General features: G+C 42.7%; 1 protein-coding gene across 8 annotated transcripts in view; it reads right to left on the reverse strand.

Moving 5' to 3' along the window:
* The window catches only part of SCAPER (S-phase cyclin A associated protein in the ER), a 232,453-nt gene that overhangs the window by 3,347 nt on the left and 215,417 nt on the right, over positions 1-13,689 (reverse strand). For 7 of the 8 annotated variants that reach the window (XM_068958301.1, XM_009681555.2, XM_068958303.1 and 4 more), the window contains exon 30: positions 1,352-1,543. The exons of the other annotated variant lie outside the window; for it this stretch is intronic. In XM_068958301.1, the coding sequence (XP_068814402.1) occupies positions 1,352-1,543 (192 nt within the window). The remainder of the gene's footprint in view (positions 1-1,351; positions 1,544-13,689) is intronic. 8 annotated transcript variants of the gene reach the window in all.

Below are 13,689 nucleotides of genomic sequence, written 5' to 3' on the forward strand. Positions count from 1 at the left end.
GGCCTGAAAGAACACTGTGAGGCGTTGGCATCTGAGGTACAAATAAACTCCTCACTGGAAAACAAATTAATAATGTTGCTCCTTGTAAATACACTTATGCTTTACTATAGCTACCAGGGACTTAAACGCCAGTCTCTCTCTTATAGTAAAGAAAGCAAGATAAATAGCTTTATCCAGAGATGGGATACTCCCCCTACACTCCTGCTTTTTGCTGGGGGTGGAGGGGGGGGGATCGACCCGTATGCGTATATCTTTAATGCTTAACATATTTCTTGCCACTTCTGTTGCTAAACTGCAAACTGTAGGTTTTGTATTCAAATGTTTCAATATAAAACAAAGTAAAACATGAATTGTAACTTTGTATTAAAACAGCAGTTCATTACAAGATGGCACGTTTTTAACACTAAATTTCAATTTTTTAAAACTGTTAACGCAGTTATTTTAGTACTAAAAGGATAAATAGTAGTAGCACTCAGCAGCCTGATGTTACGCTAAGAATTTTAGTAAATATTGATTTCTTGTGCCCTCTCTCCCAAACCCGTGCAGCCCACCCTTGGACAGGCTGTGAAGCACGAGGAAAAGAAGTCTGACAAAGAGTGCTGTCTCAACAAGATTCACGTTCAGGTGGCTGATTTGGGGTTCTAGCAGTGCTACAATCCCTCAAACGTCGTCTTTTTTTTTTTTTTAATAGTGGACTATTTATGAAAACTGCATTTATTCATCTGAAGATAGTCAATAAAACGTATGGAAAAAATAAGGCATGCACAAAAATCTGATAAATAAAGCACAGAATATACATTTACACAAAGGGAACAAAAATGCTTTAAATCCTTATTCAGAACAGTATTCTTAATGACCTCAGTGGCTTACTGTCAAAACCAGAGATTGCAAGATTAGAGCCGTAACATATGTTCTGTGTATTTTCTGCATAAAATATATACACTTCTGTTCAGTTCTCTCTGTAAATCTGTTGTACACAGTATACAACTGTACATTTATACGTAAACAGATTAATACACAAATTTCAGATACGCTGTATGTGAAAGTAGTTTTTAAAAAAATAAGTATTTTAAGAATCGTCCTGTACCAGCAGGATCTACATCAAACCTTACCAGCACGTCCAGTAACTCTAATGAAAAGAGGATTCTGCGCGTGACAGCGAGAACCTGAACTACTCAGTAACCTTCCAGCGTTACAAGATGTTTCAAGTACAGTTATAATCTGTGGTTGGAAAAGAACAGCATCGTATCTTAAAGCACTTCAGTGGTGTTTACTTGTTTTACTTAAGGCAAATTATTTCCAAACGCAGGGAGAAGGCGAGAGGAAGCGGTGGCAGTGTGGGAATAGCTACCTGAATGAAGGTGGCGAGCAAAACACAGCTCATCTCCTGCTCCAGGATGAGCTTGTTCTGAGGGTTATTGTAACAAGCAGCTATGAGCGAAGGGAAGAGCACTTTGATTAAACGAGGATCGCTGAAATACTGGAAAGGCAACTGGCACAGTTTCTGCAGCACTGTGGGGTGACGGCCCGACTGCACAATTATCTGAAAATGCAAACGCAACACAATTAAAGCACGTGATCAATCTATCTGTTCTTCTCTTCCTGTTAACTACCGAGAGCGCTGAAGTCACGCTGAAAAAATGAGCCTGGCTGAGAATAAAACATTTCATAAATACTAAAAATAAAGCCTAGAACATTCAGTCCAAATCATTTCTGTTTTCGTGTGCAAGTATTATTTTTACTGCAGAGGAACACGACGACTATAAGGCTGCGAAACTTCTTTCCCCCCCGTCACAAAATACAATAAACGAATGAGAAGTGGATTAATCTGAAGGCTGCAATAAAAGACATCATTTATTCCCTCCATTTAAAAGACAGAGCATTACAGAAAAAGGGACTACGCTAATTTACAGATACAAAGCTAAAAAAGCCCCCACCCCATGCCATGTAAACCTAACACGCATGTCATAAAAAAATTAAGAAAGAGATGACCCGGACAGTAAAAACCCTTACGACGCTCGATCATCCTTTACTAGGCAGCTCTCTAGCCATTAGAGGAGCCTGCGTTTCACGGCGGCTGTCTGCTACGCGCTCTCGGGCACCGAGAAGAAAAGGTGATTGTACGGCGCCCAGCAAGGAGCTGCAGTAAGCGGAGACTCCGAAAGATCCTCCCATCTGCATTTCTTATCGCAGTTTCTATCAGTGCCATTGACTCTAAAAGGAGAATTGTTTAGATAAATGGGACTGTTGTCATGAAGCAGGCTAAGTTTACAACTGGGGACGTCTGAAGAAATAAGGCAATGCTGTTATTGGTCTCCTTGCAAAGGCACTTTTCTGATTTACTTGATATTCTTACAAAGTCTTTGCGATAAACTAAAAAATGCCCAAATCAAATCTGCTCCAAGTAACCTCGATTAGACAATTATAATATGAAAGAGCTGTTTGACCCAAAGTTGGCTTTTCAGTATAGGAGGAAGCTCCTATAAGGTTAGGAACACTGTAAAACTTAAGGTCATGACTGTAAATTGTACTTGGAAAAACACAATTTTACAGGTACACACCCAGACAAGCCTGCATTCAAATTAAAACCAGAAGGACAGAAAGAAGCAGTCGAGACCACAGGAACATAAATTACAGGGATTTACAAGTTTTCAAAGCACTTTTAACAATACGTTAAGAACACACTCTCGGTTGATAATGCAGTGCAGTTTAAAAACAAGATCAACAAAGTAATAGTTTGCATTTTTCAGTTCACTAGCCAAAAAGACATTGAAAACCTCTCAGAATACAAGCAGAAATGCCTTAATGCCCTTAAAGCCAGGAGGAATTTTTAAAAGACAGCCAAAAATGTGACAGTTACGCATATGTTCAGACATTGTTCTTTTGAGAAAAATATCTACTTCAATCAAGCGCTTGGATGGTTCGAAACTTAATTAGCAGCTACAATTCTGTAAGGAAATAGTTGCCTTTTGGGCTCGACTTAAAATTCAGAGAATAATCATGAACAGAGTAGTTATTATACAATTCTAGATTTTTTCTTTCTGATAAATTCGATAATCAGAAAAGCATCTGATATCAATCGCCACTGTCCTAAAATAACTGCAATCGATACTTCTGATTCAGGTGAGGACAACAGAACTCGTGGTTTCTTTTTAATAGCTACTGTACTTGATGAACAGACACATGAAAAGCATTTTTTAGGATATTTCATGTTTCCTTCACTGAAAATAACTTCCTCTACCTGTTTGAGCAAGGCCATGGGTAATTAGGGAACTCTTCTCACGCTAACGCTGCAGATAGCCAGACAGCAGTCATGGATTTACTATTTCATTTTATTTTCCTTTTCAACTTCAGGGCTGAGTGACCACTATAGCGTCAACATTAAGGATAGGAAACTTATGTACGAGAGCTGCTGATTGTTTTAAGTCTGGTATTTGTCACATGTGGAATCAATTTTAATGATTTCAGCTCATTGTACCAATATGGCTACTAAACCTGATACACCACATTAGGTACTTTGAAAAAATCATGAACTAATTCTCCTCTCACTGGAAAAAAACCCAAACAGACAAACCTCTAGCAGAGTTCATCTTCACTGTCAACTGGGGGAGAAAATGAAGTCCAGCGCTGGACTTAGCAGGTGAGCAATAAAGAAAACAAAAACCTTGTCTATGACTTTCGCCTTTACGATGGAAAAGGACTTTTCTTGACTTTATTTATTTATTTATTTTTAAATAACAGACGCTTCCCTCTCTTTTCTGAATGATCCTGGTGCATTTTGCATACCTAGAGTACTCATCTTATAAAAAGCTCTACTTCAAGCTCAAAACTTCCTGAAATGCAGTGAGGAAAGGCTGCTTCTCCTCCTGCCACGTACTGGAGCCCAGACACATCCATCTAGAATCAACTGTTCTTGTTGCTCTCTCTCCAGCCTCAGATAATGCGTGTCAAACGTAACGAGATCCTAATTAAATCACTGCATTTCTGTACAGCCAAGCACTTAAGCACCTGCTCAACTTTAGATATGTGCCTAGGTCCCATTGATGTCCATTTGCGCTTATTTGTTTTTCTGAATTGAGACCTTTCTATCAAAGTAGTAAAAGTTTCATTTCTTTTATATGGAGCAGGCAACTCGTACTATTGTTTTCTATGTATTATCAAAAAATTTTTGCTCGTTCGTCGAAAATTAAGACGTTCATACAGCTTTACTGTTTTTGCCTCGATAGCTGCGCTTCGCTGGGGTGAATCCCACAGAAGAGGCACCCACTCACCGGCGTACAGGTAAGCCCAACACAACAGAGGTTAGGAGAATAACTCTGTGTAAGTTATTCTTACACAGAATAACTACCACAACCTACACAACCTACACATCCTCTCAAAGACTGGCTCTGCCATGACTACAGTACGCACGAATGACAAAGACGACAAATACATTTCTGAAACGTTATTTCATGATTAAGTGCTTGCTTCTTACCGCTATCTGCCAAGGTAAAAACCTCACGACTGTGGTCCCAGATACATTTCCAAGGCGGAGACCCTGCTAGCAACCTGGCGACGTGGTGAAGGTAAGCGCGGGAGAAAGCGCCGGCCAACAGCACAGCCTGCTCTCAGGTGAAAGCGTGCTACAAATGAGAAACTACGGCGATCTTAAATCCTCTACTGCACTGAAGCGCAGCGACTCCTTGCCATATAAGCAGGAGGTTAGCACTTGAGTAGGGTAAAACGGTACAAGTTAGAATGGTAATACAGAGTATTTCCTGAGGAACATAATATAGTGGCTGTTACACTATATTTCACAAAGGTGACAGAAATCCACGTCTGCTGAAACGGATATGTAGGTAAGGCTGCACAACATTTGCCATATCCTTTTCCACTCCATTCCAGCCTTCGGTAGAAGTCACCTTTAGGAACACTGCTTTCCACGCTTGGTTTCTGCCCAAATTTGAAGCTTCCCTGTGTTATGGATGCTAAGTCTATTGAACGAGCGCCAGCTGGTGGTCCGACACCATGACTGATGTGATGACCTGTGGGAGCTCTTTACCGAGCAACACCTTCCAAGGTTGCCTACTGGTGATCTTGTGTCACTCCCACCAGTTTATAGCCTTCTGCAGGTCCCACTAACTTGTTTCAGCTCCAAAAGGCGGCGGGGTGAGGCTCTCCTTCCTGCCCCGCCAGGCAGGCCTTGCTCCCGTCGAGCACGTTGGGAAGTGCGCTCACGCGCGCGAGAGCACAAGAACCACCCCATCCTCCCTCTGCAGTGATATTTCTGAAGCTGAACAAGCTTGATTCCCGATTTCTAAAGTCTCTAGATGGAATCCCTTTACTCCTTCGCAAATTTATTTGGGCCAATATTCACTACATAAGATACTGCTTACTGGTTTGCTGCAATATTTCTAGCTACGAAAGGCAGAAGCAGTATAAAAGTCAGTCTTTCAAAACAGGCTACAATGACAAAAGCCAGCAATATGCCACCCAGCACTCGAGCAATAAAAAAAGACAATCAATCAAAAAAATTAAAAGCTCCTTGTGGTATGGAAGAGTAATAAAGTTGCGAGGGGAACTCATCGCTTGGCTGGGAGATAAGGCTTCCCCTGTCGCGCAAGGAGGGTTTCTGGCTACAGTTTTGGGGTGACCGCGGGGAGGATACTCCAGCCCGGAGTACCCGCAGTGCGTCCCCTACCAGAGCGCGCTGCACCCCCTTGCCCCCCCGGTGCCGCCTGCCTCCGCGCACACGACCCCTCCAGACAACTGACGGCCTTTGCTGGGCAACGAATAACCACTTAACGAATAAACAGCTTAACGAGGTTTTTCCTCGGGGTAGCGAAGGGACTTCAGAGCCCTTGAACTTTTTCTGTGAAGATGCAGGGGGCCAAAAGAGCTTTCCGAGGATCCGGCAGGGATGAGAGAGACTGCTCCCGGGCCTGGCGGGCAGGGAGGTACGGTCGGGCCCCCGCACGGGGACCTTCGCGCGCCAGCTACGCAGAGAAAGACGCTTCGCTTTGGTGAACCCCCCGGCACCTTATCTAAATACTCTCTATGAATCATACAACATATCTGTCTGATTTAACCTGCCTCTATACTCCTTTGGCATGAATGAAAACTACAGTTACTTGTAAACGCATAGTATGAACTTGGGTCAAAACAACAGCATAAACTCTTGGTAACTAACAGCCTTCGGCTCCTTGAGTGATCCGGATCAGCGATTACCCGTGAAATCAGAAGTCAAATCGGACCAAGTCCATGCTTAATTTTACCAGAAAAACTACAATAAGAATCCACTAGTCTGCAACCAGATCTTTGTAATCTGGTAACAGAGTTTATAAACATCTTGCAGCTGATAAACGCAATTTTCACCAAGAAAACTTACATGCATCCTTCAGATTTCTCTCTGAAATTTTAAATATTGAACAAATATCAGTCAAATCCAGGTTGCATTTGTGATTCCTATATTATTTAAGACCTATCATGTCCCAATTAGACACGTAAGCGGAGATGCATCCTGCTAAGTTTTCAAGGACTAGTACCTCAATCAAATTGCCCTGTGAAAATTCACATTTTTTAACCTAAGTACTAGTATTTTGGTGACCATCCAAATTTCTGTTTCCAAGTTGTAACTGCATACATTTTACATATGTCAAGAGTTAAAAAAAAAGATAAACTAAATGAATTTAAAATTTTGCCAGCAACTTTCCAGAGATTTAAAGAAGATTAAGATCACAGATTGGTTTTTAATGGTTCTAAGCACACACATTAAATATTGCCAGATATTTTATTACAAGTAATAAAAAAAGTGGTTCCGTCTTAGATTATGATCTTTTTTGCTCCTTGTGTACTACAGAAGGTTAGTCCAGGATTACTGGAGAGTGGAAGTGCTGATTTTTAAAGTAATATTTAGTTTAGTTCTACTGATGGATTTAGGTTTTCGTGTTTCACTTGGACATTTGCAGCTCTGGAAAGGCATCATTCATGTCAGTTATTTCTGCCCATACACAACATAAAAACACTGGAATTATCTTTCAAAGAGGCTAATTAATTTTCTGGTCAGGAGGAACAGAAAGTCAGCAGAAAGCTTTTTGTCTATCCAAAGGCAAAACAAAGAACTAAGAAGCGAGTTACTCAGTTGACTCAAAAAGCCAGTTGTCAACCAACTGAACTGGGTTAGACGGGAGAATCATAATATTACGGATCAACTGTTATGATGATGATTTACTGAGGACTGCCTATACACCTGGAAAGCCACAAGACGCACATCACCAGCTGCACAGGGAAGCTCGTCTGCTAATTATATTTGCAGTTCTATTTAATTCTTTCCTCTAAGGTTCCTCCCCTTCCCCCCCTTGCAAAATAATAATAAAATAACCTGGTCACAGGGTTACAGGTTAAAAACGAACTGGTTTAAACCCGAACAAGAAGCTGTTCTCCTTCAGAGACTTAGAAAGGGACTGGGTTATCAAGTCCCGAGTACAAGCCCACAACAGCACATGTTTTTAGTTAGTCCAAGCAGCTTCCCAACGCATCGGCGAGAGTCGCTAAACAAGACGGACCATCTCCTATGACACATTCACCACATCCATTTCCGTGTGGCAAGCGACGTTGCCAACGATAATCCAATTTTCCAGGGTCCTCTAAGCCCAGGGCTGGGGGACACTGCCCGTGCCAGCCCCTGGAGACACGACCGGCTACGCAGGGAGCCCTTGGCGATGGACCGCTCCAAAACGGGGACGTGTACTTTATCATTACCAATTTTGTTTCACTTTTGGGAGACTTGCTGAAGACTTTTCACAAACATAATGGGAGGACATGATTTAAGCGTTGCCAAACGCTACCAAAAGCGTCCAAGGACAGCGGCTGTAAGCCCTGTAACTCGGCCTGAGTTTCAGCTTTCATTCTGGGGTGCGTGTCCTTTAGCAGAAATTTCCCAAGAAAATTCGTTTTAGATTGAAATCTTTGCTCACCTCAGCACACGGATCAGATACTTAAAACAGCTGAAATGTTAAACCGAAGGTAGTCCTTTTAGAAGAGCTTGTCTCAAAATAAAAGTATTCTCTTTTTTTTTCTCTCCAGCATATTCAAACTGCAATCTCTGTCTGGGATAACAAAAAACGGTGATTCTAAACTTCACTTCTTATTTTATACTCGTTACTGAGGCTGTTGTGTTTAGGCAAAGGCTTATCTGTAGCTAAGCGGACACCTCACTGGAGTCACCAGCAACACTTTTGTACCCAAAGGAAACCAGGTAGGCTTGCCACACGGCCAATAACACCAGTGCTCACTAAAGTCTGGATTTTGCCCCACATCTCTCCTAGTATCCGCTTGAGTGCTCCGCCTGCCAGCTCATATTGCCTCCCAAAAATCAACTGCACAAAAACATCAGAAACATTTTAAAACAAGGGTTGTTAGGTGTTATCTTGACCATGCTACTTACTTATTATGTCTATTCCTCTTGCTAAATTACGTTCTAACATTATATCACGGTTTACGCTGTTAAAACATGCTTCGTACAAACGCACAGATTTTGGGAGGCAACACGTTGCTGGCATTAGCGGCAGTGCTACAGCACAGCCGACAGACGCTAGCCCAAGTCCGACTACCGACACAGAGACGATGGCCAACCCCTCTCCGTCGCCAGCCGAGCATCTGGAAGCGAGCGGGTGCTGCCAGGTCTCCCAGCAGCCGCCGGATGCCGGCTTGGCAGCGCAGCTGCACCAATCTAATGCGACTTTCTGGCGCTTTCTGTGGACTATCGGTTTCTTCCATCCACAAAAAAGGGAAAAATTGGTTCTTGCTGCTTTAAGGCAGCAGAGGAAGGAGAAGGAGTGCCAAGGACAGAACCGAAATCTGTAGCTACAAAAAAACCCAAATGCCAAGTTTTGAACAAAACTTTACTGCACATGTAACTGCGCTGCTCTTGCGCGACTCTTTGTAGGACACTGGCGCGTTCTCGAATCAGGCTGGCAGGGTTCAGTAATTTGACCGAGCGTTAAGACGTTGTAGCTCTCTCATCAAATGAAAAGACAAAATTATTTTAACATGTGAAGTGGAAACACAGGAAAATGGTCTAATTCAGCAGTTGCATCATAAACTTGGAAAGTTTTAAACTTCCTGAGGCTAAATCTTCCTCAGTTCTCGGAGAGAAAAAAGCGCTAATGAAATGAGATATTCCACAGCCACTTTGTAACAAATACAGTGATTATCACTGTGAGATGAATTAACTTTCTAGAAACACATCCTTCTCAACAAAATTTAAATTTCTTACAAAGTGAATCATTAAAACTCTCTCTTCTACTTGACTGTGTTCTTCTACCGTAACTTCTTTCAGGTTCAGATGCAACTTGCTTCGAAAACTCACCCTAAAAAGCTAACGGGTCTCAAAGGGCTCCCCCGGCACAATCTTGCATGCCTCTTGTTCCAAGCGTGAGCATGTCCACTGTAAACATTTGGATCTTTAAAATCGTACTCTTGGTATGGGAACTATTAATGCTCCTTTTCTATTTATTTATCATTTATATAAATGTCAATTCTGATTTGTACAAACAGCTAATAACTCGACTGAACAGGAACTGAAATGCCACGCAGCTATTCTCTGCAACTACAGAGCCTTCCATCAAACAGTTAAATGCTTTTGTTTGATGTCAGGTTATTTATAACTTTGTAAAAGAAATAACTCTTTATATTAGTAGTCCACAGTTTCTCTTCAAAGTTAGATCTGCATTATTTCTTTGCTTCTATATAAACAAAACCCATACGGCTAGCATTTAATCAGCAGAATATGTCACCACTTAGGCTCTTCTTCTGTTTTAAGGTCAAGCTCTTTTCTTTCCATTTTGCAAACTCCACTGCTGGCAAGGCTCTGAGCAAAGAATGTTCTAAATTCTTCCCAACATTTACCAGGAATCAGAACACCAGTTCGTTCCACGCAGAAACAATCTTCCAGAATGGCACATTCACATTTAAAACCAATAATTGCGTCTATTTGAAAAAGTCCAATATTTATTTTCTTAAAACGACACAAGCTTTCAGAAAATAGTTAGATAGATAACGGAGTTCAAAAATAACATTACTCTTCTTATAAACCACATAATGCGCATTATCTTTTAGAGTTAACTTTATGGCTTAAGGACACAGATTTGATGCATGCAGCATGTATAATTCAAAGAAAAAATTATCTGAGCACTTTCTGTATAATCATCCCAAGCTATTCTATCTTTTATCTTGTGATAAATACACACACAGTGATGCATTTAAAAATGTAAAAAAAAGTCTACCAAGGGTGATGCCTCCAGGAAATCTCGCTTAAACAGTTCTTTGCATAAAATTCTGGAAAAACGGCACCCAAAAAGACAACTGGCAAGTCACCTTATTTAGAAGATAACAAACAGAGTATATAGAAATTAAATGGAGCTATAAGTAAATGATGTTAAACAGATATTATAAAGGATGAGCTCCTTTACAACACGACAGGGCAGAAGAACGGGAACAACTGTCCGATGCAGTGAGACTGTTTGTGAATTTAACATATGCCTAGCCTACAGGATAAACCAGTAACCTAATCCCTGAACCAGTAAAACTATTTAGTAAAAGCTTAACATTAAATATGTGAATATCTGAAGTTGCTCTCGCGCTTAATATTAAGCGCATAAGTACTTGTGAAACCGATGTATATTGTTACTTTTAGAAAAAAGTAAGCTTTGCACAGTTTCCAAACTAACGTAACAGTAGATTTATGTGTTTATGTGTTAGACAAATCATTTTTAATCAGAGGAGACTATTGTTAGACATCAAATACATGTATTGAGAAATACACATATTCTGCATATTCAAATAAAAATGAGCATGCATGTCTCGGGTCCCTAGGTATTATTCCAAACTTTGAAATGGTCAGGAATGGCCTGTTCAGTCCTGTGTTATTTTTGAAGAAAAATTCATTTCACACTCAGGCAAGATCTCCAACTTTGATAGTTCCTATTTCCTCAAGATTGTATCTTTTACCTGTATCTATACATCTACCTTTGTATTGCCAGAGGACTCCCGTTCTGTCCGAGGTTACTAGAACGTTTGGTGCAAAGGGTATCTGATCAGATTTTGTACTTCAGAAGTCTCAAGTTAGGACTTAAACGTTCAGTTTTCTGAACGCTGGTAATGGCATTACTTCCTAAGGTTATCAACTTGCTGCATGTTTTGCTCTTGCACGAACGCAAGAGATGCTCACGCATCTTTGAACTGGGATTCCTTCACCGTTACTTGCTTAATAGGAAGACTATGATATGCGATCATTGCAGTTCACTGTTGGGCCAAAAACTAGAACCCTACATCTGACTCAAATGCAAGACGTAACCTGTGATTCTTTCTTTCAAGAAAGTACTAAAGCGTTACCTGTTCACCTGGACATGGAAACCTATAGGAGCAGTCGCTCGGATCTGTGTGGAGGGAGCATGCTGCAGGGCAGGGAGCTGAACCGGAGCAGCAGGAGGTGCACCGGCTGGCGCTTGCACGCGGAGGAAAACCACGCTAAAGGGACGCTGACGTAACATTTCAGTAGCTGGCTACTCACGTTACCTTTCTCTCGCCTTCTGGAAAAGCGCACCCTCACTTGGTGGACAGAGTGTGACCCAGGAAACATGCCGCTTCCTAAAACTTAACCTGCATATGGATTTCTAGCTAGCCATGTCAAAATTCATGATTTGCTTCTCCTCCTACGTGCAAATTGAAGCCCTCTGAGGCTAAGACCTCATCTTTGATTTCTATTCAGTAGGCCTATGTTCTCCGCTGCCCCTGGAAATGACAGGACAAACAAGATGATCAGGAAGTTTCCAAAACGTTGCGATCGTTAACGCCTGGTGTTGCAATGGATCTTAGCGCACAGCCTCGCGTCACGGCAGCGGCCGCACGCTCAGACGAAACGGCAACTTAGGCCGTATCACCGGCACGACCATAAACGTGACTTGAATGTAACGATAAATTTGTACACTAAGTGATTATTCGGAAATAAATTCTTACAGGCATCTAACGAATGCTTAAGACACGTAATTCTCTAGGTCTCAAGGCAATCAATTTTAATGTACCACTTGTACCTTTAAGCTGCCATTTTGGGCTCAATTCTCTACTCAACTTAATTGATTTGAATGAAGGGAGGAAACGGGACCTCAGCCATCAGAAGCGCAAGCAGACTGCCGGAGGAGGTTTCTGCCCTCGTCGCTGAAAACATACCTAGTTTTTCCCTCAAGCAATGGGTTAAAATGCCCAGAGGGTAGGGGAAACGAAACATATGCATAATCTAAAAATTGTATAACAAAAATGCCACAGCCTAAAATACAGAAAATCTTTGTGTCTCTCTGGGCGTTCTCCCTCTTCAAAAGCAAGCGTTTTCTGCCCTCCTCTTAAAACATACCTGCAACTGCCTTACGCAGACTGGACAGTTTTATTACATTTTGTTTTCTGGCTTCCACAGTAAATGCAATGGGTTTGTGAAAGTATCCAACCATCAGCTGAACAGACTGCAAAACATCGAGCCATCAGATACGTTACCGAGCTGGCTGAGAAAAAGCTTACAACAGAAAGCACGAAAATGTACTTTTCCGCCATGAAAAACATGCTACCGTTTACCCGTAACTAAACGCAGCGCAGGACGAGCGGGTTTTTCCACAGTACTCGCTTCCCAAGATTTAAGGCGCTCTGCAGAGCCTCGGCCCGCTCGGCGCGGGCGGGAGCCGCGCAGGCAGGTCCCTCGCACGGCGGCCGAGAGAGACTGCAGCTCGCCGGAGTCGAGACCTGCGGGCTTCGTTGCTAACGCTCGCGCGAAACCCCGTTCTCAGGCAAAGGAGCGGCCGAGCCCCCGCCTGCGGCCCCGCCAGCGCCGCCGCTCCGGCCGGCCCGGCCAGCCCGACGCCGCAGGCCTCGGCCTTCGCGGCAGAGTCGCGCCAAACCTGCGGCGTGTTTTCCACCCGGACGAAGGTCCGCCGGGGATGAGGTGGAGACCCCCAGACTGTCTTTCGTCCTGACCTGAGATTAGGACCTGGGTCTGCAGCGGCGAGGGCACCAGCTCACTGCGCCCGCCGGCCTCGCGTCGGCTCCCAGCTTTAGCTACCGGCTGTGTTTTCAAGTTGCTGAAAGTACTGCTTTTGACCACACTGGAGCTAAGTTCACTCTCTTATGCTTACAGTCTAAGCACAACAGGACAATAATGTACATCTAAGTGCGCTAATCTCTCGAATTAACCCCTACACGCCTTCTCGCCACAGTAATCAGACAGCCGAAGGGAAACCTGCAGCCGTCCTAAACTGGAACTACAGACAGCTGACTTTATTTAAATCTTCCCTCGTATTAATTCCTCCCCCTAAACAAGAACAAAAAAGCGAGATCCAGTCTGCAAGAGCAGAAACGCAATCAAAACGCAAAGCACCAAGTACGCAGCCCCACCTGCGGCTGCCCTATTTTTTTTCCTTCGCTTTGTCAAAGATCATTCTTGAAAAAGAAGAGAAAAAGGCTCATCAATCAGCCTGCACGCTAACCGAGGTGTCTGACAAATTACCGACGAGGTAGTCACACTCTTCGCTGTCCAGCTGGGAATGCCATCTTTCTGGAAGGCCTCGGTTCACTGAAGTGAATTTACGTCGGCTGAACTAGACTACGACTGATAAAGCCTACATGAAAGCTGCGTCTTAATTTACTCCATTTTAAGCTGCTGAGTTG

Source organism: Struthio camelus, chromosome 12, assembly GCF_040807025.1.
Source record: "Struthio camelus isolate bStrCam1 chromosome 12, bStrCam1.hap1, whole genome shotgun sequence".
Lineage (NCBI taxonomy): Eukaryota > Metazoa > Chordata > Aves > Struthioniformes > Struthionidae > Struthio > Struthio camelus.